Source organism: Falco cherrug, chromosome 5 (assembly GCF_023634085.1).
Source record: "Falco cherrug isolate bFalChe1 chromosome 5, bFalChe1.pri, whole genome shotgun sequence".
NCBI classification, from domain to species: domain Eukaryota; kingdom Metazoa; phylum Chordata; class Aves; order Falconiformes; family Falconidae; genus Falco; species Falco cherrug.
Genome location: NC_073701.1, coordinates 31408282 through 31432487, shown reverse-complemented (window position 1 = coordinate 31432487; position 24206 = coordinate 31408282). Strand labels below are relative to the sequence as shown.

The following is a 24206-nucleotide window of genomic DNA, read 5'->3' as shown; positions in this document are numbered from 1 at the left end:
TAGTTGTAAATAGGAGTTTGTGGTGATAGCGAGCAAGGAAGGATTTAATGAAAACCTCACCGGAGTCAGCCATGTGGAAGATCAGGACATAGAAGAAAGTGAGAAATGTACAAAGTTTAAAGATAAGAGTTAATTTGATGGAAGCTGAGGCTTGTGCACAATCAAATTTATCACCGTTTATGTGCACCTGATAAAAAGACAGGCAAGTGAATTTTACTAGCTAATCCAATGAGGCACAAAGGAACAGTTATACTTTTAAAGCTTCCAAGCAACTTTGATTTTTCTTTTTTTTTCTCCACACTGGCTGCCAGTTCAAGCACTGTAAAACTGGGTCAGAGCGCTGCCTGGCTCTGTTTACTGTTGAATTTCCAAAGTGAAGAAAATAAGTTCATTGATAACGTCACCTACTGAAAAATTGAAGTAGCACAGTGAAGGAAGTTATGCCTTTTTGTCTTCCAGATTCACTCCTGCAGCAGATGTTCGTAGTTCGGTTTTTAGGATCTATGGCTGTTCAGTCAGACGACACGAGTGAGGTGATTTATGAAGCTATGAGACAAGTGTTAGCTGCTCGTGCTATTCACAACATATTCCGTATGACTGAATCCCACCTCATGGTCACCAGCAAGAACCTGAGGTACTGTAAAACCATCACCTGGTCAACATTCTGTTCTCTTCATACAGCTTGCGATTAGTAAAGTATTTTTGGTTTCGTTACACCCTTTGAGGAGGGAGTAAGGTCCCAGGATTCACTTTATTTAGTAAAAATGTCTCTCTTCTTACTCTAGTACCTAGAAAGCATCCTCCTGACTAAGTTGTAAGAACATCCTACTGAAATTTAGGGGATGCAGTGGGGCTATAAGGCCCCACAAGATACAAAAAAAGATGCCAAAAAAATGCTTTGGAAGGTTGTCTTTCCTTACATGTAGTAACAGCAAGAGAGCCATTGCTGTCCTGTTGTCAGTATTATCGCTGTAGAATATGTTGATACAAGACATTCACTTTAGTTGGAGCGCACTGGTGTCCATATGTGTTGGTCCATGCGCACAGGCTGCTTACCACGTTGTGATGCAGAAAGGTATCATGACCTGTATGCGTCAGCAGCAGAGAGACAGGGTCGAGAGTTGAACGTTTTCATTGACCAACTTGAAATCAGATGAAGCATTTTGATTCTGTGCATGTCTCCTCATCTGTAAAACTGCTCTCGCAATTGCCTTACTATTATAACGCTCCTTGAAATTACTAAGAATCACTCTAAAATACTTTCTTTTCCCCCCCCTACACATAATTGCAGGTTAATAGATCCTCAAACCCAAGTTACACGAACAAGCGTAAGTAACGTTTGTATCTGGTTTTCTGCCCAGCATTGAATACTCAGTTGCATGCACTTGAGCTCTTGACCAGCTTAACCATACACTGGTTAAAACAAGCAGATTCTTTATTACGCTTTTCCAGTTTGAACTCACCACTGTGACACAGTTTGCTGCTCATCAGGATAACAGGCGACTGATTGGCTTTGTGGTCCATCTCAGCGAGGCACCGGGAGAAGAATCCATGAGCGCATATGTTTTTGAGAGCAACACAGAAGGGGAAAAGGTTTGTGTAACATTTGATAAAATACTTCATTTAGCAAACAGGTCTTGGGCTTCTTGGCTTACACATCTGGGAAGCAGTGCTACAGGAGCAGGAGTAGCTCAATTTCTTGCCAAGAGAACAGGCCTTAGCATGCAAGCCTTTGATGGCTTGTATCTAAAAAGGACTGAATTTACAGGTAAGGCAGCAGCATATATATACAAGGAGGAAAGGATGTGATCGTTAATACCAGCATTAAGAGACGGGGGAAAGTGTGTGTCTAGCACCAGCACTAACAAAAATGAATGTCAGCTGAGACATGGACGGCCCTACTGTGGTAATGTGCTGGGTCCCTGCTGCATGTGACAATAACATACTATAAGAAATAAGGAATGTGCTGGAAAACTTTTGGCTTAAAAAAACTGTAACACTCTTAGATGCACTGGAAAAGATCCCCCAGGTTTGGAACTACAGTTTGGTGAACAAAACTGAGTTGAGTACAAAAATTTACGAGCCTAAGTGAACCTTGAAGCAGAACCTAAGATAGTTGTATTTTTATGGAGTTAGTTAGCACAGTGAGTTGGTATTTCACCTCTGCTCTTAGACCTGTATTTAAGACTAAGTTTGCACTGACACTTCTGTGTTTAAGTCCCAATTAAGTAACAAAACCCAAACCAAACCTGAACTCCACATATATATATATATATTATTTTTTTTTTAGATTTGCTATGCCATTAGCTTGGGAAAAGAAATCATTGAGGCACAGAAGGTAAGTTTGTTTCATTCTCCATGTCTATGTTCTGATATTCATACTCTGCTTTTGATTGCATCATCCAGGTACCTTGTGTGCGTAAGAAAAAAAGAACTGCTGTGCCTCCCAACGACAAAGTTTTGCAGCCATGATTAACACAGCCCCTGGATTGGTTATGCAAAACCAGACTGACTTTGCAGTAGCTGGATCTGAGATCAAATTCACCACTTCAAATCAAACTCGGGACTATACAGATCCAGTTGTTAATGTTTGAAAGGAAGCTGTGAGCAAGATTTTCAAAAAAACCCAAATAAACTCTTTGGGATGAAGTGTAAATCACACACGTTGCTATTTCACTTTTAGAAACTCTTAGTCCTTCCTCTCTTGGGGACAAAAACCACTGCGTTTTCCCACTTAAAATTAACGCAAAGTTACTTAGCCCCTTGTAGATAAATTTTATTTATGTAAAGATGTGACACTAATACACTGACATTTGCTGTATATTTTTGCTGCGAAGATTTCAGAACAAGTCAGGGGAATGAGCTTTTAGTTACTGGCACTAAGCACAGGTATAATAAATGATTTATTTAGACAGTTACTTTTCTCCTTGTTTTTTGCTAATTACATCAGTGCCAGATGAGAGCAGCAAAATAAAGGCTTAAAATCAATTACTTTTTTATATACCCAAGGGGTGGTTTTACGGGACCAACAGGGGTTATTTGTTTCAAGCCTTTAGTCTAAAGGTTGTAATAAAAAAAAGTTGCAAACCTTAACAAGAAGTACTGGGAAAACTGTGTGCTCCTCAAATATTGCTGCAGCCTGCTGGACTGTCTTTTGTTTTTCTTCAGGACCCAGAAGCATTAGCTCAGCTAATGAAGTCTGTGCCGTTAACAAATGATGGGAAGTTCGTGCTTCTGAACGATCAGTCAGAAGAGGATGGAGCCATGCGTGAAGAAGGGGAGGAATCGGAAGCGTAAGAAAAACCCTTGTCGCCTCCTGCAGCCTGTGTGGGAGCTGGAAAACCAGGGAGTGGTTTTGCAAGAATCTCTGGGTTTCCATCCCCGGCGCACGCAGGGGGCCAGCTTCTGTTCTCCTGCCGGAACAACCGTGGCGTCTTCACAGTGGTTTCCTCTGGCTTCACAGTGGAGCAGCAGCAGGACTTGGCCTTTCGGGCTTTTTGCGTTTGTGACTGTGTGGTGTGTAGGTGCATCGGGGAAGCGGACAATCTTGTGTCAGCAGTAGCCCCTTGCCTGCTGGCGGTTAGGACAGCACAGCTGTCAGCCACAAAAGGTTAATGGCACTTCTTCAGATTTACAGTTCCACTGAATTGGGTGCAAGCTGTCAGCTCCTTTAACAAGTATCAGGCCTCATATTTCCTACCACAGTCAGTTTTCATAGTTTGCATGATCCTGTGCATCTGAATGAAGGTTAAAAATGCACTATTTACTTTATTTTCAGATGAAGTTATTTTTAGTCTAGTTTAAGCGTAACAAGATATTATCTTTTGTGCTAGCCTATTTACAAAAGTTTGTTAAACAGTAAATTTTTCCTATTAATATAATCTATTTTTATATTGCATCTAGAATAAGCTTACAAAACAAATCTAAGTGCCTACTCGTACCTTCATGAAGACCACGCTCACCCTGTTCTGTAATTAAATAATGGACATAATGTACCTCCTTGATTTATTATTCTCAATACCACTGACATGCAAACATCAGAAGTAGTCAGCAGATGTGGCGTGTTAGTTGTGTGCGGTTTTTCTGTGGTTAGGTTTCTTAAAAGTTGAAGTTGCCAGAGATCATAATTGTAGGACAAGTAAGTATTTTATAATAAGAACTATTTGCATTTTTAACATTACGGTGACATGCAGCAGCTGAATCTACCAGCAATCTTTGGTTTTAAGAAACTGAGCAATAAAATGCTAATTATAAATCTACACAATGTATTGACTAGTCTCATAGTACTATTCCTAAAATTAGATACTATATTTGGCTAGTAAGTTTAGTTTTTTCCCCTCCAGTTTAACCTGAAAATGTGAGAAACTGTACTTCGCAAGAACAAACAAAAATAAACAGCAGTTGGGGGGGCAGGTGTGTAATCTGTGGCATAGTTTGTGTTAATCAAGATAAGCTAACTGGAACAAATGGCTGAAATTCCTCAAACTTCACTTACTAGGAAACTAGATTTTCTGTAAGCAGCACCTGAAGGATCCTAGTCTGCAAGTGTCTGACGGGGAATAAATTCCATTTAGCTGGTTGCTGAATGTTTAGAAGAACCGTAGCAGAAAACTGTTAGTAACTGACACAAAAACTTAATAAATAAAAGTTGAAGCTGTCTTACCAAAAACAACAAGACCTGCTGAACTGCTGTTACTGAAGACACCAAGAATGAAGTTCTCAAAATTGCATTTATTAACACAGTTTTATGTACATAATGTTCTCACAAACCAAAAGAGCCTGAGGTAACAAAATACCCTTTTGTACAATGGGTTAGGAAACAAAATGTTACATTTGGTCCTTTATACCTGAGAAGCTGAAGACAGCTGTTGGTGATGGACATCAGATGAAACCTCAGATGTACTTCTGATTACAGACCACAGTAGGACCTCCGGAATCTGCCCTTCAGCACCCACCCTTCGCTTCCCCGCGAGGCACAAACCCGCTGGGTGCTGCCGGGGCCATCACTTGTCACCAGCCGAGGCAAGCACCTCGGGGCCGACGGTACGTTGGGCATTGGCTGTGCCCTGCGCCCCCTCCCTCAGTGCCGCGAGGAGGAAGGGGAAGGCAGCCCATGGCTTCTGGCACAAAAGGGCGCAGCACCACATCAGAAGCAGGTTGCAAGACCTCCGGAAGGGCAGCTGCTACCGCTCCCACGCGCAGCAAGCCTTGTCACAAGGCTGAACGCGTGAGAGCTGTGGTGGCAGCTGCCTTCCTGGGGAGAGAGACTGGCCCTCAGCCTATTTTGCCCCTGTCCTGAAGGAAAAGCCTAGAGATCCGTTTTATGTCCCTGAAGCAAACTCATCATCCTCACTTTCCTTTTATCACCTTGGGATTTTCAGTGAGCACTGTCAGTTTAGTTTGGGGCACTTTTTGTTTTAGCTCCATCAGCTCATCTGTAGACAACTAGTTGGGGTCCATTTTGTTCCTGTAATCGGAACTGGAGGGTAAAAGCAATGACAATAGTAGTAGCACCACAGCAAGAATTTTGCACCCCTTCCAGATCCTTGTGGGGAAAGAAGAATTTAGTGTGACTCTCGCTGACAGAGGGGTGTGTGACATCCAAATCCAGGACCCAGCTTGTATGTCAGATGAGAAAAGCTTTCTGCATGTATATGCTGCTACATGACAAAAAGAAAGAAGGAAATAAAACTACGATCCTGTATTAGCAAGAATAGCTCTATTATCGCTGTACATATTTGTGTGCATGTATATATTTTTGCCACATATAGTATACAGTCAGGTCTCCCAGATTAAACACAGTTCTATAAAAATAGGCTTACGTCTTTCCTGTGGAATTTCCATCACCAGAACCACGTGAATTTGTTAGCCGCCATACATTAGGAAAATGCACAATTCACTTTATGTTCAACTGCAAAGTATCACCTATCCAAGATAGCGTCTTTCCAAAAAAAGAGGAGAAGGGGAAAACACTAGAGCAGATTTTATTACAGCATGGGTAACGTCCTGGCCGTACAGAGCTACCTAGCAAACCCATGCTGGGGGAAGCCAACACCATCTTGATGTGATTCTGCAGTCGCTGTGAGGAAGTGCAGTACTTGGCCACTCCGAGCCAAGAACTCGCACGACTTCAGCTGAGACAAGGAACATGGAAATACATACACTGCGACTGCCGATTGCAACAGTGTGGAAGCCAGCAGCAGCAGCAAGAATGCAGATCTCGGCAGCACTGCTGAGTGTTCAGTGCGGGCACAATTTGGTCAAAAAAGAAAGTACACAAATTACAAAAAAATACCTGTTTCAAAATAAAAAGGCAAAAATAGAAATCAAGTAATGCAGCATTCTTTAGGGCAGCCTCTGCAGTTATAATGAAATTAAACTAAAAACTTTAATGAGCCCAGCTGAATTAAACAGTCCATAAAGCTTGTGTGTCGTGTTTTCAGAACCAACAAAAAGGACTTTCGTATCAGTCTGGTCTTTCCAGTTGCAACAAAACATTTGTCCTAGCTTTCTGAATGTTGAAGTGACTGGCAGGAAAGGGCAAATCAGAAGTGTATCAGGAATTGTCTTAATCAGTGACAAGGGTGGGTGGAACAATTTGAACCATTAAAAATTACCTTTTTTTGTCATTAGAAGAGAGGAAAGAAGCTGACAAGTATGATCTAAAACTACAGTTGAGTGTGCCAAAACAAACAAACAAAAAAAAACGCTCCCCAAAAGTAATTCTCAGTTGGACTGACTACAGTAGTTTATTCTAGTTAGTAAAACCTAGAAATGTTTTATGTTCTTGGAGATTAAAATACACCTATATCTTCCAATGAAAGTGGTGTTTACTTTTAAGCTAAGTCTAGCTACTTAAGTTAGGAATCTGAGTAACTCTTGCACAATATAGAACCTCTACTTGCAGGCATTGACAGATGTTGGATTTATACAGAGTTCTCACAGTGTTCAGCAGCTTCTGAGCCTGCAGTGCAATTATTGTTAATCGTCAGGCATGTAAGACTGCATGAACAACACAAACAGCACAACAGACCTACAAAGGCTAGGAAATACGGAATTGAGGCTGAAACTTGCAATTAGGCACAACATATTAATGAACTGTAAGATCACTTAATAGCTACAGACACCCATCACACAGTGTCTGGTCATAAAAGGAAGAGCTGATTGTGGTTCTGTCTTGGCTCTGGATTTCCTTGCTTCTGTGGATGCAAATCAGACCTTCGGTATGAAATGAAAAGTAATTTATTATGTTAACTTTTCTGGTTTTCCCATTCTCTGATGGGGGTGGGGTGGGGTGGAGCAGGGCAGGGTGGGGGGGAACAGCAGGGGAAAATAGATGTCTGACAGGATCCTAAGTTCCCACAACGCAAATACTAGCTATAGTAATAATAAGGGTTTATGGCATAAGACATTAATAAGGATTTCCATTTTGTGTAACAGCTTTAACACACATTCACAACATACACTGTTAAATCCTACAGTGTAATCTGTGACTGCACTGAATACAACAGGACTGCATAAAAACATATCCAAATTATTTTTTGACAATAGATAACGCACAGTATCTTGATTAAAGATGTCTGAAGTGCTTGAAGAGATGCACCAGTTCAAATACCACACCAATGGCCTAAGAGTTTGGGTTTTTTTGTTTAATGCTATGTTAGAGATGCAAGAATGCATCTAAAAATTAGTAAGTCTTTTATATCTGTACTTCAAAGTAATGGCCTCCAAGGTCAACATTTTATATAACTATTTTCAATCTAAAGAAAGTGCTGGAAATAACGTCAACTCCTGAAAAACAGAAGTTCCTACAGGATATACAAACACAGACCTAGCCTCACTAGATGCTAGTATACTACTGTACATTTTCTCTTGGGTTTAACAGAGCAAGTACATTAAGTCTAGAGCTTTTACCCCTACAGCGTTACTGATAACAACAAGAACATGAATTATTTGAGTAAGTAATCATCACCCATACCAGCCATATCATTTCACAACAGGATCCGCAGGCGTAGAGTTGGGAAGATCTCCATTGCTTGCTTTAACAGATTCTTCTACAAAAATAAAAAAATAAAGACATGGATCATGGTTAACACTTTATTGAAGGCAGTAATAATGTCTTAACATATATTTTATTACACTGATATCATAAAACACTTGATACAGTATACCACGGTCAGCATATACAAACTGACCTTGCAGCACAAAGGGTCCTGACCCTGTGAAGAAATCTGCATTTGGGGCGAAAAGTTTCTTCAATCAGTAGAATTTGTGTAAAGATTACATATGCATGCTCATACATTTTGCCCCAGTATTACAGTAGAAAGCAAAGATATTACCCTACTCAAAACCTTTCACCCTGGCATGCATTTCAAGCTTTTCTCACCACAAAACACATTTTTCAAAGAAGTGACCACATATCACAACAGTGAATATTTAACCTAAAATATAATTAAGTAACTGATGTTCTACAGAATGCTCTCCTGAAGAAGCCATGGTAATACGTATATTCTTACTCACCGCAATGCTTGTGGTTGGTTTTGGGGGGTTTTCTGGGGGGTTGTTTTTTTTTGTTTGGCTGGGGTTTTTTTGTTTGTTTTTTGGGTTTTTTTTTTAGTTGAACAATTATTTGAGTAACTGCACTGAATATGATCAAATATAAATTCATGCTAAAGGACTTCTTTCTCTCAAACTGTTTTCCTAGTGCAGAAGAAAACTGATCTCTGGCACCAGTGACTGATCTCTCACAGGTCACTTGTGCTTTTGTCCGAACTACAGTGGAAAATTATTTACCAATTCCATTTTTAATGTACTGCTACCCGAGTTTTTAAGTAACCTGTGACTGAACTGCATTTCTATACCTTAATCCTTAGAAGCGTTCTCAATTCTTTGAAAAGAATTTTCCTAGACTCAGGAGAATCTTCCAGAATTCACGAGGGAGAATATATAAGCATGGACATAAAATGCAAAATACCCATGTTACCTAGTCAACAGACCACATCACAGATTAGATTTTACCCTTTGAAGATAATTCAATGGTAGACCAAAACATACCATAAATATCTGAAAGTCACGTATAGTATCTGCATTATCTGCCTGCATAATTTGAAAAAACAGCTGGTAAACAACAGGTGAAAAACACCAGTTTACTTCACACCAGCTAAGGTTGTGTAGAAAAAGCCTGTCATTGTCAAAATCTGTAGTTGAGCAGGTAAGTATGGTGCTGAAGTTACTGAAATTCCTATTATGGCACGTGAGCAATTCTCCCTGTCTCAGATTTTTTGGGGTTGGTTGCCTTTTTTGTGGTGTTGGGTTTTTTTGGGTTTCCCCTGCCCCAAGCCCAGCTTGAAATGCACCCATTCCAAAGAAAGCCTCTGTGAGCTGTTCTTGACTACTCAATGACCCCTGACCCCATAAAACTCTTTCTGGAATACTCAATCAGCACAGTAGTGGGAAAGCAGCTATGGAAAAAAAAGCAAGAAAAGTACCTTCCCTCATGAGCCAGTGTTCTACATCTAGCATTCACTCACCTTCTTTTTCTTTCTTTTCCTGGTTTTCTTCTGCTGCGGTTTTATCTGCTCTGAAAAATATTCTTGCACTACTTAGGGAGAAATATAGGAGTTCAAATTCCTAAGGGAAAAGATAGAGAAGAGCAGTGTCAGCATATCACAAGAATGATTCTGTGGGCAGATATAAATGGGATTTTTCAGAAGCGTCTTAAGGCAACAAGATTTCAACACCTAAATCGTTTCAAAGCTTTTGAAAATCTTCCTCCATTCATACCTTGTTCACAGGCATTTTACAAAGCAAATGTCATCCAAAAACATTAAAGGATAATTTAAGCAAAGCAGCATCAGTGCAGCAAATCTGTCACTAATCTACTGAAGCTGAAAATGAGGTTTGTAGCAGCAGTGAGAATTTGGAGCAACTTGCCCACGGACAGTCATGCAAAGCCAGTAATTTAATGACAAGCTTGAGCAGCTCCTGAACAAGGCTCAGTGACGTGGGGCTTTTAACAGCATAGGACCCAACACAGTGAACACTCATGGCAATCATGAGGACATACAGGGCTTTATCTATTTCAACAACAGATTTGCGTTTGCAGAATGTAATCATGGGCTATTTCTAAATAGTCAGCTACAGATTTGCCCCATAGCCTTGTCAAATCAAGAACAGAGGGAAAGAGAGAAGGCATTTACACACTGATGAAATCTGAAATGCTATGCTTCGAAATTCAAATGCATCTTCCCTCTATTTGACAGCTAGTATGTCATTCAACTTAGCAGCTCAGAATTAACACCGAAGCAACTCTTTGGGGCTTACAGTGTTATGCAAAAACTTTGCTAGAAAGAATTTAGCCAAAAAGTTATACTCTCCTCTTTTTAAGCATTTAGGTTTTAGTTGCATTAGACTTCAGACTCCATGGGACAAAGACTTCCAATCAACCAGGTCAAGTTCCTGCGTCACTCAAATATCATAAATACTTATGACAGCCCCTCCAGATCACAGACCTCAAGTCTTTACACTCTTTTTGCCTTGCTGCTGTAAGACAATGCCCTATGGTTTTTGCTCTTGATAAGTTCCACCAGAAAACAGATCCCTCGATTGTGACGGATAAGCACAGAACTCAATACAAAAAACGTAACTAGACCCATGTTATACCTGTAAACAAACTTCCAGTCGCTTGTGAGTAAGGTTCATAGTCTGTAGTAGTTTTTCATCTTGATTAGTGGACTGCACATTCTGTTGCTTAGCTACTGCTCTTATTTCCTTCACATACTTCTCTCTAACAGACTGGAACCAGTGCAGAGAATCGAACTCCTGGTACTGATCCAAAAGCTTCAGAATGTAAGCCACACCTATAGTCATTAACAAACCACATACCAAAGTCAACATGCGATTTGTAAAACATTTTATGAGTATCTTTAATGGTTCAGCCCAAGTTGGTAACTCCCACACAAATAAAGTTTGAATGGCAATTGATTTACAGTTAAATCTAACAGGAAAAAAGTCACAATAAAGAACAAGCTTCAACTCTGGAAAACCTCACAACTTACCCAAAGACTTGCATACCTTCTTATCTGCCAAGATGTGCAAGCTTTGAAAGAAACCGGGGAGCACCGACATATGACAAAACTGTGTGCTCCCATACTCAGCCACACTCCATGCTCAGGAGACTCTGACCACACCAATAGCCCCCAAATCCATTGTGCTGAAGCCAAGACAACCCAAATTTTGATTATGGAATTGTTAATTATGGGAACACACAAAATCGAAATAAAACTTTTCTTGCAAATATCAGTTATGTTGGCTTACCCAAAAGCTAGTCAGTGTGCTGAAACTCACCCATGGCAAACCCATCATCAGTGAAAGCTGCTCCACTTTTGTTCTTCTTATTTAATTTCTCCTTGCAACTGATTGAATGCTCTACAAAATTGAGGGTCTGAAAGAGTGAAAAGCTGTCTCAGAATCATCAAGACTCACAAATTTTAAGAGGTATTCACATACACGCTGTTACCTATGAAGAGAATTCCACACCCATTAGGCATATTTGCATGACAATATGTCCTTTTCCTAGATTTTTTGGTAAGAAAGTCAGTTAAGCTTTGGAAAACATTTGCATACTATTACCTTGCATTCTCTTGGTGATTACTAGAGGTAAACATGTAAACAAGTGAAGGATAACTAAAATAGTCCAAGTTCCTGGAAAGCTTAAAGATATTAGTGTTTTAAAGCTACAGTACATTATTTCACTCTATTTTGAAAACAGTAAAGCTATTGCAATAGTCTCACATTTACAATGATGTTGAACAATAGATCCAAGCAGTAACAACGAGCGATGGGTATGTGTTTGTATGCAATAACTACTCTTGAGACATGGAAATGGGTGTCTATTAACAACTTCACAAACATCTAACTACATGAAATGCCTTTTAAAACCTGAAATGGATGGTATATTCCCAATGCTGTACTTGTCAGAAAAAACTCCACAAATGGAAAGGAAAAAGAACAAAAGTATTTGTCACGAGCCTTCACCTTCCCTCGCTTCTGTCACCATGACACACCTGTCCTCTCACAGTTTGAAGTTTATGGCTCACTGACTTTCCAAAATTAGTTTCTAAAATGGGATGTTACACATGAATGTTTAGATCATTTAGGTCTTCAAACTGAACTGCCTCCAAATGCCCAGAATTTCTGCTCCACTCAAGTGTGCATTACCTCCTTTGAAACCAAGCTTATTAGCAAAAGCAGGTCCAACTGCAACAGAGAAGGCCCCAATTTTATGGCATTAGAACACGGCATTAAAAAGACCCTAAAGATACCTAACGTGATAAAGAGCACACACGAGAAAGCTGAAGAACATAATTTTAAACTCCCTTCATCCTTGTTGTTTTTATTCCTCTTTTTCATCTTGGCTTCTCCAAATTTGATTCAAACAGGAGAAGTTTTTAAAGTTACCTTTTGAGTGCTAGTACCTGAATTGATGTAAATAAAGAAAAACATGGCTTTGGACAACTATCAACAGAGCCATGCCCCAAATGATCCCACTCCATCAGGGAAGAAAGCAGAATATGCTCGTCAACAGCCTAATACAAAACATTTAGACACAAACCTGATCTAATACATTTTGTAAAAAACTAAGTACTGGTACACACAACACAAGTACTAACCAGTGGGGGAACAATTATATAGAAGTTCCGCAAATGCATATTCTTTGGACTGCGAAATTCAGGAGCAAATACATCCACCAGCATTTTGAAGTACTCCGTTCCTTCTGCAAAGTTACGTGTGAGGTCACTGAGAACAGAGTCCAACTGCCTGTGAAGGATAAGCAGTGTGTTACTCTGTTTCTGCTAGAAGTTTCTTTGCTTTATCACGCCTTAGGTCACCCTTCGGCTACACCCACAATCCCGTATTTGACCTAGAGTATCCAAGGTTACACCCTACCTCTGTTGCCACCTTGAATCATGTTTCTTGACTTAATTTTCTCACAAAAGGTCTACGAATAGAATATTTGCATCTTTTTTCCCCCTAAGGCCCTGAACATTCTAAGAGTATATGTCAGGCACATGCTGAGGAAAGCTTGTAAGCCTTTAAACCACAAGGAGTTTATCAAGAAACCAGGTTCTAACAGTCTATTAGTATAAATGCACTTTGCATTTTTAAAACAACTCCCTCTATTTTCTCTGATTTGAAAAGTAGCAAATACTTTTGTATAAAGTTACTTGAACTTTTAAAACACACACATACACGCTCCTAACAGCAGCATTCGTAACTTGAAAATTACAATTCTTTCATCCCATCCATACCCCAGACCTCAAAAGTATGATGTTAGGGTACCTCGCTGCTTTTTGTGTTTCTTCTGAGAGTCCTTCTTCTTTCACCAGCTCTTCAAAGTTCACAATATCTTCCAGATCAGGAACGAACCTGAAAACTTACTGTTTGTCAGGATTATGCTCAACTGCCTATGTTCACTGAAGTATCTACCGTAATTTATAATTTAGTTAATTTAGTCTGCTAGGCTTGAACTACTTGAAGTTATACCTGCCATGCCATTCTCATCCAGGCACTATTAAATTCACTTCTAAACATACATAACACTTATACTTCTTTTACCAGGCTACCATCACCTCTCTCTAGCACTCACTGCCTTTCATAACTGTAAGTTTACTGTTATTGGCAAGAAAACCAACTATTCCTTTGCAATGTAAAGTCACCATGTTTTAATGACCTTATATAAAACACAATCATCTATAGACAGGAAGAAGTATCAAAGAAATGTTTTTTTTCCAACTTCCTCAAGGCTTGTAATATTTTTCCTTAATGCACCCCTGAAGTGATAAACATCAGGAATTACTGACTTAAAGACTAATGACTTACATGTAAATTCTATCAACTCTTTTGCAGCATTTTTGGATAGAATTTATTTTATTTTTAGTGGTTTATGGCAATGATTGTACAATTCTGAATTCCAGCATTGTTTTTGCTAATTCCACTTCAATGAAGGCATAAATATAGACTTTTTCAAGATTTATGGGGGCTGGGTAAGAACCTAGAGAATATGAGCATGAATAAGGAGCAAAGGAATGAGAAGAAGAAAACAGAAAAATGAAATATTTGTGGAAGTACCTGATCGCACTGCTACAGCAGTGAAGTCCACCAGACCTTATCATTCGTACATAACCCATAGCGTTGCCTTTAAAAACAAGAAAAAACAAGGAAGCAATTCATAATTACATAAATACACACACTTTTCATAACTCCTACAAGCTCTGAAGTGTAAATTAAAGTTGCCATGTAGTTCTCACAAAGAAACTGTTCTGAAAGCCAAGTTAAAAAAGTTACATTGAACCCTGGTATCAAAAGTCTATGTAGAGAAGTAAATCATAAATGCATCACCTAGCAGGATTGTGTTCACTTTTATGATAGGATAAGGGCCAAATAGTACAAACTGTTTCCACTGGGCACATTAAATATTTCCAAGTTCAGATCAGTCCTGCACATCCACAGCATCAATGGCTGCAAATACCACTGTAGTATTATGCATCACTCAAAGCTACTTCAGCTGGATATATGGCTATTTTCTGAAAAAAATGAACTTAAGAATACTGGTTTTTTTACTGGGAAATACACTCAATCTGGGTAAAAGTCAGTTCTGTCACAAAGAAAAGAAAAACTTAAAAGGAAACAGGCATATGTGCAAGCTGTAGCTATATTTTAGATTAAGATATGCAAGGGCCATTTCTGTGTAGTTAAATGAGAGCATTTATTTTGCATGGCATACAAATGAAGTACTTTCCATCCAACTGGTGTTAAATCTAGTTTTAGCCTGAGCTAAAAGTTCAGTTACTAGACAATGAAGATCTCTTCTATTTCATAACATTTATAACATTGTCTTAGATAGGATTTCGTACCGATTTGACTTATGAGTTGTCTGAACTGGTCAAGATAGCTCTGTCCATCCGGGGCTATTCCAAGTTTTCTGATGCCGCGGTTGAATTTATCTGCTCTTTCAAAGGGATACTAGAAAAATATTTTAGAATAATTTGTAAGAATAATTACCTATCCTTAATTTTTTTTTCCACCATGTCAATGCAGTTCTATTTGTAACATATTCCTACCTAACATCTACAGTTGGGTTTTTTGTGGTTTGTTGTTTTTTGGGTTTTTTTTTGTTTGGTTTTTTTTTTTACATTATACACCTGCCTCTCTATATTAATTCACTTTTGCAAGCTGAGAAGTGAAATACAAGTGTTAACTGTGAATGAAAAAGTATTCCTAAAAGAAATAAGTACTTGACATACAAAGAAGCTGACAGTCTATTTTACTAAATACACTGTCTCACATTTTTGAGAAATCTATTTTCCAGCATGGAAAAAATCAGACCCTAGACCACAAAACTTCACATACTGGAATATGTGTTACATGTTTACATCATTTTGGATTAAACTTGTATAATCTTATTATTCCAAACTAACAACAACTGTGAAGCGTGATTTGGACCAAAAGTTTAGAACCTCCAATAGACTATGGCTCCATCAAATCATTGTTTTCAGGTCACTGAGAAAATTATTTTAGCCAACCTCCTATTTACAGAGCAGCCAGAATGAAACAAAGCCATTCTGAATACAGACATTTTTAACACTGCATTTTGCTAGGACAAAAGCTGTCATTTTTTCTGGAAATACACATTTAAATAATAGGATTGTTATGGTTTGGTACACCTTCAGTCACGTGAAAGTAGCACTTTTCAGCCAAGTTACTCTCAATCCTTCAAGAATTACTATACCTTGTGATCATTTTGATCCTTGACTTCCCTGAAGAATCTGATGTCTTTGATAAGTCTGGATTTGATATGTTCATCATACATGAACTGGCTAAAAATATAAAACTTTTTCCTCAAAAATTGGTAAGTGAAGTTTACCTAGAAGGGAAAAAAAACCCTAGTCAAATCAGGAAAGTTAGCAAAGTAACAAGCATATCTAGCAACCCGTTTTCAGTAGATTCCCGAGTAATTTGTATTCATATGGAATATGAAACCCTCTACTCAGTTTACTTCTATTTGTTATTCTCTACTTTACTCTTTTAAACCAGTGAAATGAAAAAGTTAAGAAAACCCTTCTCCTGGAAGGCCTGCTCTCTTTCAGGAAGGGCAGAAGGACCAAGGGACAAGCTTGCTATTTCAGTTCAATGACCTGCCCTACAAAGCCATTAGTTTATGTTTGGAATATCTTGTAACTGACCTTTTGAAGCAATACAAACTTTTCAGGTTGAAAAGAGCAAAGCAGCTCAACTTCCTCAGTCAAGCTGCGGAATCTGCATAACCTCCTGACAAACCTTTTCACTTCCTCAAAGTTTTCTGAAACACTTTCTCATAAGGCAGAAGCACACTTCCACCCTACACATCTCAGTTACATCTCATGTCTGCATAAATAACTTTACTCAAAATCAGAAGTGAACAGATCTACATCACCATGAAATAATGTAAGTAACTGCATTTTTTTTTAGTAACTGAAGTCCCTACTCTCAGAAGAATAGTGCAAAGTTATTTCCAATAGCGCAACAAACCACAAAAACCTTATTTTCCTAATAATTTCCACTTTTAAATTACTTGACAGTGGGTTCAATATTTCAGCAAGTTGGGTTATTTTTGTTTGGTGTGGGGGTTTTGGGGTTTGTTTGGTTTTTTATTGTTGTTGTTGGGTTTGTTGGTTTTTTTTAATAGGGCCAGAAGAACAGGAAAAAGAAAACAGCAGACGTAGAAAGAAGCCCCAGCCTGAAAATACCTTTGGCACCATATCCAAACTTGAGAACCATGACACATTCATGCTGCAGCAGGCAGGCCACAGGAAGGGCCCTTATCTACCTTGCAAAGAGGTAAATGCCTTTGGCTGGTTAAAATGACCATCTACGCTACAGACATCATCAAAACAATTGCAGTAAGAAGTCACAGTCCTCCAATAAATGATGAGAAATCTGTAGCTTTTATTTTACAAGTTGAAAAGCTGATGCTTCTTAAACTTAATGATTACAAGAGGAACTTACTGCATTTCTTCAAGATTTGCTTTAACCGCGGCAAAACTATCTGTCTACCTCGTGTCAATGAGGAGAACTTAGAGCATGCTAATCTAAGCAGGCATCTTAGAAATCAAAATATTTTACTGTGCCAGTTAAGTAGTATAATCTTTAATGAAATTTGGAGTCCCACCAGAACACCTATATCTTCTTTGATGTGTTTAGATCTCTTCATTAACTTTTATGTAACAGCTGGAAGTGGCGTTAAGTCCCAAGAGATTGCGATACTGATTTGTATCATGTCCAAGAACTGATTTGCTTTATTAATACACACAGAACATTATTATCACATTATTAAAACTGCACAACCAAATAAACTATTAGGAGATGCAAGAGGTTGGAGACTTTTGTGTGCTATTAAAAAAAAAAATAATCCAACAGCAGTGCAAAAGATACTCACTGTTGTGTTCATGATTCCTGTTCCATGAGTTCGAATCGAATTAGCAATGTGTCGGATATTGATTGTGTTCAAGTGTTTGTTATTACTTGTTCTTTCAACGAAGATCTGGGAGACGGGGGTGGGGGGGAGGTGGCATGCAAGAAAAAGAAAGTTATTTACCCAAAACTGATTCCGTGATAAATTACCAGTGTAGGTAATCCATAGTCTATTTCTGAGAGCAGCTAATAACAAGTGATAGGGAAACCACCAAGAAAACACAGCATGCATACAATAAACTTTATCTGGTAGGTTCTTCCAATTTCTGCAAAGTGGGTGATTCAACAATTCCAAGGCAGATGTTGCACCCCAAGTCTTGTATTTATTAAAACTACATCCTACATTAACTGGTCTAAACTCTTTTGGCACTTGTTTGTACTTTTGGCCCTGCTATATACCATGGCAATGAGCTCCACTACTGAATTATGTGCTCCGAACACAAGTACTTCCTCTTCTTTAAGGAAGCTGCTTGTTTTCCTAGTGGGCCTCTCATTCTCACATTGTGAGAAACCACAAAGGATTGTTCCCTGTACTTGCTCTCCATCTCATTCACTGCTTCATCTCTTTAATAACCCATTTTCAGATACTCTTTTTTTCAAGTTGAAAAATCACGTACTTAGTATGTCCTTATATAGCAGCCAATTATCCTTGCTGCCTTCTCCAAGCTTCACTGGAATATCTGACACGGAATGATCCTACTGGGACACCATGCTCCACATATGCTTAGAGATCATACTCTGAAACATATCTATAGCATCTCCAAAGATGTTCTTCTAGAGCTGCAACAGCTATTTCACAGCTTAGTATTACGTATGTTCAGTTTGGGGTTTTCTTAACATGTATACTCCACATTTCTCAATGCCTTCAAATCAGACCCAAATCCAGAAAAAAAAGAACGGGATATACCTTACCTGATTATTCAGATTGTAGAGGTAGCGAGATACAAAAACATGAATATTTCTCATGATTTCCAGAACATCCAGTCCCTGAAACAATATTATCTATTGAGAATTACTATAATACCAATTCTCAAGAACTACCAGCATGCCTAACTACTAAGGCACACAAATACTATTTCTGTAGCTATTTGAAAGCATTTTAGAAAGTAATGCTTTCGATTCACAAAATGAAGACTCTTTCAACAATTTTTGTAATGCTTAGATGAGAAAAAAGGCTCAGCTCATGTTTTAACATTTATACCTCTGCCTGTTTTTTCCAGCTTCCCCCAAAAGTAAGGAACCGTCCAGTCTATTCTACAAGCCCCAATTGACAAAAAAAAAAAAAAAAAAAAAAAAAAAATGGAGATCTGGTTGTCCTCAGGTTCCAGAAAATGGAATCTTGCCTTGCAGATTTCTACAGACACACAGATTGTCACAGAACACCTTCTGTAGCTACCTTCTGACACCGTTTTGACCAACCTGTCTAGAAGACTGAAGTTTTGTATTTACAACACAAATTTTACAATTGTTTTGCTTTAAGGAGTCCCTTTGGTATCACTGTGCATAGAGTGTATACAATAAATAGCATCCTCTCTATTTTCAGTTGTGCCAAGGTTTTTATCAGGATTTTGCTGGGGCTGGCAGGGAATGAAGCATAGGGTGTCTTTGTTTTGAAGTAAAGCTCGCACCAGAATGAATGTTATGAAACCGATGGTGTGAAATGATTTAATTCTTTATAACAATATGATGGCCAAATATTGCCAAGAGAAAGCCAAAGCCAGAAATAGAAACAAATCCACAGCACTTTTATACCAAAAGGCAGCTACAGTTCTTAATTCTACAACCTCTTTCAACTTAGGAAGGCACTGCCATCATGAATGTTACAAAAAAAAAAAAAAAAAAAAAAAGGCTGTATTTTTAAGAGCTCTCACCAATGTGCTAACCCAAAGGAGGGAATGAAGCTAACTGCCAAAAATATTGAAGATACTAAAACTCTTGAAGGAAAGTCTTCAGAAATATGCAAGTTGTGTTTCCTTTGCACCAACCCTGTAACAGTGAACGCCTCCACAATTAACTTGATGAAACTACAACTTTACTCTATATGTAACCATGTTTAGCAGTTTCTAGGAGGCTCTGAGTCACTCTCCTATTAAGCTAAGCACAGATGTCCCAAAGTCTTTGATGAGCAGCCTGTGAAACAGTTCCTCTTGATGATCACTGAAGAACCTGCCGAGAAGCAAGTAATAAACCAGGGAAAAGACCTACCAACCAAAGGTCATTCCAGACTTGTGACAGCTGTATTCCAGATGTACTGCTTGCTACATTGCTGATACTAAATTTTCAAGAAAACATCCTCTGACTTTGTATACCCAATTTCATTTTATTAAGTCTTACGTTAAAAAAATGAATGATACAAATCCAACATTAAATTGACCGATGCTGGCGTTATCTCCAAAGGTTGTTAAAGATCCTGTCTCAGAAGTCAACCAGAAATTAAAGGTCACTTTTCCCAAACAGTTCTCTACTCTTGGGTACTGTTACTTCAATGACAAAGCCCTTTGAATAGCTAGCTAGTATGACAATGTAATGGAACAGATTATATTCATATCCTGTGGGCACTGTACCTGTTCCAGAGTCTGGCTGGGAAGATGGGCTTCAGTCATACTTAAACCATAGCGCTGAGTTGCTAGGTTTCTCATTTCACTGTAGGTGGCCCAGTCATGAAGAGCTACAGTTGTTAAGTTGTAGAAGGTCTTGTCCAAATAGTGAGTTACATAAGCTGCAAACACATAGAAGGATGAACTAAAATACTACTACTTAGTTAGGGAAGCACGGAAAGAAGTGAAAAGATACACTAAGCCAAAGTGTAACAGAGATGAAAGTAACGGAATCAAGAAAATGTGTAACTCCTCACCTTTTATGTCAATGAATCGATTGAAAAAACGTATTGGGTTCAGAAAGAAGAAGTGAGCTAGATCCTTCATACCAACTCTGAAGGGGTTTCTGTCATCCAGCTTCAGGTGTGTATGAACTGATAAGCGCAGGTCTTTTTCTATCTCTTTACATAACTTGTCCAGCAAGTGCTATTCAGGGAAATAAATAATAATAAAAACGTGATTTTCAGTGTCCATTTACAATACTCTGTTAGCAGCACTAACATCTCTGTTAAAGTCTCAAAAGACTGATCAGACTAATGAAGACTGCTTTGCTTTAGCAAGGTCACACAAATCAAAGTAAATCAATACTTAGAAAACAGAAGGATATTTATTTCCCGTGTTCTTGTTCTAGTACACAATAGGAAGAAAAAGCTATACAGCTCAGAAAAAGTAAAGGTTTAGCTACCTAATGCCATTCTGTACATGATTAAAACTTCTACATAGGAGTTTAACACAATTTAAACTTTAGTATTCTCACTTCTCATCTTAAGGGGAACTAGGCTTAGGGTTCTCTGTCTAGATAATAATAAGACCTAACTCAGTAAGGAAGACTCTTGCAATAAGCAAATCACCTGATTTTCTGCAGAATATGTAATGTTTGGTTTTAAACTAGTCAAAGAGTGGTTCAAAGGTTAAAACCTAGGACTTGGAAAATCTGAATTCACATTTTCTCTCTGTCAAACATCCTTCATAATTCTAGATAATAATTCACTAAAAAAGCCAACTACATTTACAAAGCCTTCACTACTAAAAGCCATCAACACACGCTAAGAATAGTAGCATTTATTTTAGGCATTCATACAAGCAGAAGCTAATCTGACAAAAAGCACTCCTCTGTCTGCATAGACAAATCTGGTAACTGAGGTTTTGCAACTTACACAATTTAGACTGCAGTATTTTCGTGTTCCCAGCCAACACAGATACCATTAACAACAGGTCTTAAATAACCAAAATCATCAGTGAACACTTTCTCACTTACTAAAATACTTCAATCTCAAAGGTCTTTGTGCTATTTTTACAGATCATATTAAGTTTGGTACAATAGATGCTGGCCTGTAAGATATTCCAAGCACAGTGTTGCCTTTAATTTCTATTCACAACAAATTACCTCATTGAGCAGTTCCATGATTTCTTTGTCATAGCATTCCAGAAGCACCTCGTAAGATTCCAAGTGTCTTGCATGCATCATAGCAGGTACACAGTCCCGCAGTGCACTAAACATATACTGAAAAAAGAAACTATTATGCTTAACCAACAGATTGACAGCATCTCAAGATGACAAGCATCTCAAATAGCGTTTAAAGCCAACAAACAAATCAAAATCAGTAGTCTTCCCACTTCTATTAAAAATAGACTTTGTAAACCCCATTGAAGTCTCCTTGTCCTTAATGTGTTCATCTGAAGTATTTAGTTGCTACTAATCCATTTGCTGGAAGGTCATAATTATTAGTCATTTCATCTGAAACTCCTTGCACTATACTCATTTTAGTACTGTAATTGACCGTGGCACACACAACACTGGAACAGATGATTGATTTTTATTAGGATTAGTATGCCAAAGCATGATTCATTTCTGCAGCAAACACTTCATCCTTCAAAGAGGGGGGAAAGAGATGAGGGGTGGATAAAAGTTACAGGACAACTATCCCACACAGCATCACTGAACTTAGTGATATGTGCTTTAGAAATATGTAACCACAATGTGGAACAAAGGCATTTAATGTTCAAGTCTAGCAAAAGGTGTTAATTTCAATTCAGAATGAATGAAGAGAAGAACAAAGAGACACACAGACCCAGTATCAAGAAGAGCAACTTAAGATTTTTAGAGCAATCAACAGATATACTTTAATTAGACTTACAACAAAGATTGCTTTTACATCCTCCAGACTAAGGAGAAATTTCTGCCTCAGTGACTTTTGCCTGGGTTTTACTTTTTTTTGTTTGTTGAGCTTTTCCCCTTAAGAGTTTCAGTCTAAGCTTCGTCCTCTCCTCTGAATCCTTCCCACTACAGTGGCTTGTTAAACTAAGTTGCTAACATTATTACTTACATGCAGTCTAGCAGAATCAACTGCATTTTCATACACATCATCTAAATAGATTGGAAAGACTGCTCGATGCCAGTATAAGAAACAACAGTCACATTGTGCTCGAACTCTAGAATAAGAGATGACATATTAGTCACAGAATTGCAAGAAGCCATTCTTTTATCACAGTGGTATTCATTTTAGTGTGTTGAAACTAACGACAACTGCTTTTTGAGCCTAAGCTTTACATGGTGACTTTATTGTTCCAGATGCATTGTCCTCCAAAAGAAAGTTCTTTTAATAAAGAACTTTTTATTTCTTATTTTCCACTAGGCTACTTATTAAAAAAAGGTACCTGCTTTAGAAAAGAGGTTTACTCTTTCTCTGAAAGAATTAAACCATGCAATTAGTAGCCTAGAGGTCAAACATATATTCCAAGTTTCTCCTGTAAGTCAAAGAACAGAAACAAGCCTCTCCTGATACAACCTGTGTACAATGCTCACTCATCCCAGAAATTTATCCCATGGGTCATCTGCTGAAGGTGTTTGTATGCAATGGAACCCAGATATCCCCCTGGCTTTCAGATGGCCAACATGACTTGAGGGTCCACTGAAACTACAGCAGCAGTAAAACATGGTGTCACATGCGAACTAACAGACTGATCTCCCAGACAGACTGGTATTAACCCATAACTTTTGGGTTTGGGTTAAGAGGAAGACTTTAGCTTAATATAAAGCTAAGTCATCCAAGAACGTGACAGAATTTCTAAACACTCAGAGAAGTTGATTACCTAATTGGCAACAGTTAAGTAAAACATGACTTGCCCAAACACCAGCAAGCTTCAGGCTTAGCTCTGGAATTCTTTTTGTCCATCCCTGGTCTACAATACATGCAAAAATAACCACCGGCATGCAGCTACCAGATTTTGAAAATCACACAGTGAAGATCCAGCTCCCCCAGTGACAGGCAGCTACCCTGCCTTCTATGTATTATGTGCCACTGCTTACCGCTCTGTAAGTTCACTGATCAAGTCTAGTTTTTTCAGAACTAACTGAAGGGGAAGGAGTTCTTCATCTTTAAAAGTTTTCTGTGCAAATGAAGCCGGGGGGGGGGGGGGGGGGGGGAGGGACAAAAGAAGACAAGATTATATTTCTTTATAAGATACTATACCAAGCAAGTAAAGGTCTGGAATAATCACAGCACTTACCATCTGTGTTCCCACACTTAGTGCAAGGGAAACAATTAGTCGCCTCTGTTTTGTACTTGGCCCATTGAGGGTGTTCTCAGCTAACACCAAAGCAGAGAGGACATCCAGGCGTTGCTCACTGTACTTTTTATCAGAAATGACTCTTTTCTTGACAGAGAGACACAGAAATTCAGAGAAAAGTTACCTAAGCCCAAAAACAATAGCTTACTTGTTCTTTCCAAAGCTTATGGATTTGTCATAAATTGAGTATTTTTGGAAAGCATGTTTTGTGAACAGAGCTAAATTAATCCAGATTCACTTACTCTGTCAATTCAGTGGTATTACCCATCTATACACTTGGAATACATGCAGTTCAGCATGAACATTGCTCAGGTCATGCAGTAGACAAATACTGTGCAAGCTGCATGTTTTGAATTATTTTTAATCCCTGTGTTGTTGGTAACAAAATCCAGTTTACAACTGAATTGCCAGAAGACGTATAAACATGGTAATAATGATAAATAAGAGTTTGTAGAAAAGCAAGTTATCAGAAAGATTAAGTGCAAACACTTTTGCATGAACAAATGAAGGGAACCAAGTCTTCTGGCT

At 38.5% G+C, this 24206-nt stretch overlaps 2 protein-coding genes and 1 long non-coding RNA gene across 3 annotated transcripts in view; 2 read left to right on the top strand and 1 right to left on the bottom strand.

Annotated features, from left to right (window-relative positions):
- The window catches only part of APPL2 (adaptor protein, phosphotyrosine interacting with PH domain and leucine zipper 2), a 38890-nt gene extending 34344 nt beyond the window's left edge, over positions 1-4546 (top strand). The window contains exons 17-21 of the mRNA XM_055710567.1: positions 460-634; positions 1292-1328; positions 1453-1593; positions 2291-2338; positions 3169-4546. Of these exons, the coding sequence (XP_055566542.1) occupies positions 460-634; positions 1292-1328; positions 1453-1593; positions 2291-2338; positions 3169-3297 (530 nt within the window). The 3' untranslated portion in view covers positions 3298-4546. The remainder of the gene's footprint in view (positions 1-459; positions 635-1291; positions 1329-1452; positions 1594-2290; positions 2339-3168) is intronic.
- A 1092-nt stretch (positions 4547-5638) lies between these two features.
- Positions 5639-24206, bottom strand: part of WASHC4 (WASH complex subunit 4) — a 40550-nt gene continuing 21982 nt past the window's right edge. Inside the window, exons 17-34 of the mRNA XM_055710566.1 lie at positions 23619-23765; positions 23419-23498; positions 22436-22541; positions 21496-21612; positions 20366-20534; positions 20076-20230; positions 18424-18498; positions 17477-17581; positions 15791-15925; positions 14916-15024; positions 14131-14197; positions 13342-13428; positions 12672-12819; positions 11347-11443; positions 10663-10859; positions 9531-9630; positions 7979-8054; positions 5639-7218 (exon numbers count right to left, since the gene is read on the bottom strand). Coding sequence (XP_055566541.1) covers positions 7987-8054; positions 9531-9630; positions 10663-10859; positions 11347-11443; positions 12672-12819; positions 13342-13428; positions 14131-14197; positions 14916-15024; positions 15791-15925; positions 17477-17581; positions 18424-18498; positions 20076-20230; positions 20366-20534; positions 21496-21612; positions 22436-22541; positions 23419-23498; positions 23619-23765 — 1962 coding nt within the window. The 3' untranslated portion in view covers positions 5639-7218; positions 7979-7986. The remainder of the gene's footprint in view (positions 7219-7978; positions 8055-9530; positions 9631-10662; positions 10860-11346; positions 11444-12671; positions 12820-13341; positions 13429-14130; positions 14198-14915; positions 15025-15790; positions 15926-17476; positions 17582-18423; positions 18499-20075; positions 20231-20365; positions 20535-21495; positions 21613-22435; positions 22542-23418; positions 23499-23618; positions 23766-24206) is intronic.
- LOC129736109 (uncharacterized) lies at positions 16108-19047 on the top strand. The gene is made up of 3 exons (XR_008732279.1): positions 16108-16485; positions 16727-16878; positions 18732-19047. It is a non-coding gene; the product is annotated as an uncharacterized LOC129736109 (long non-coding RNA).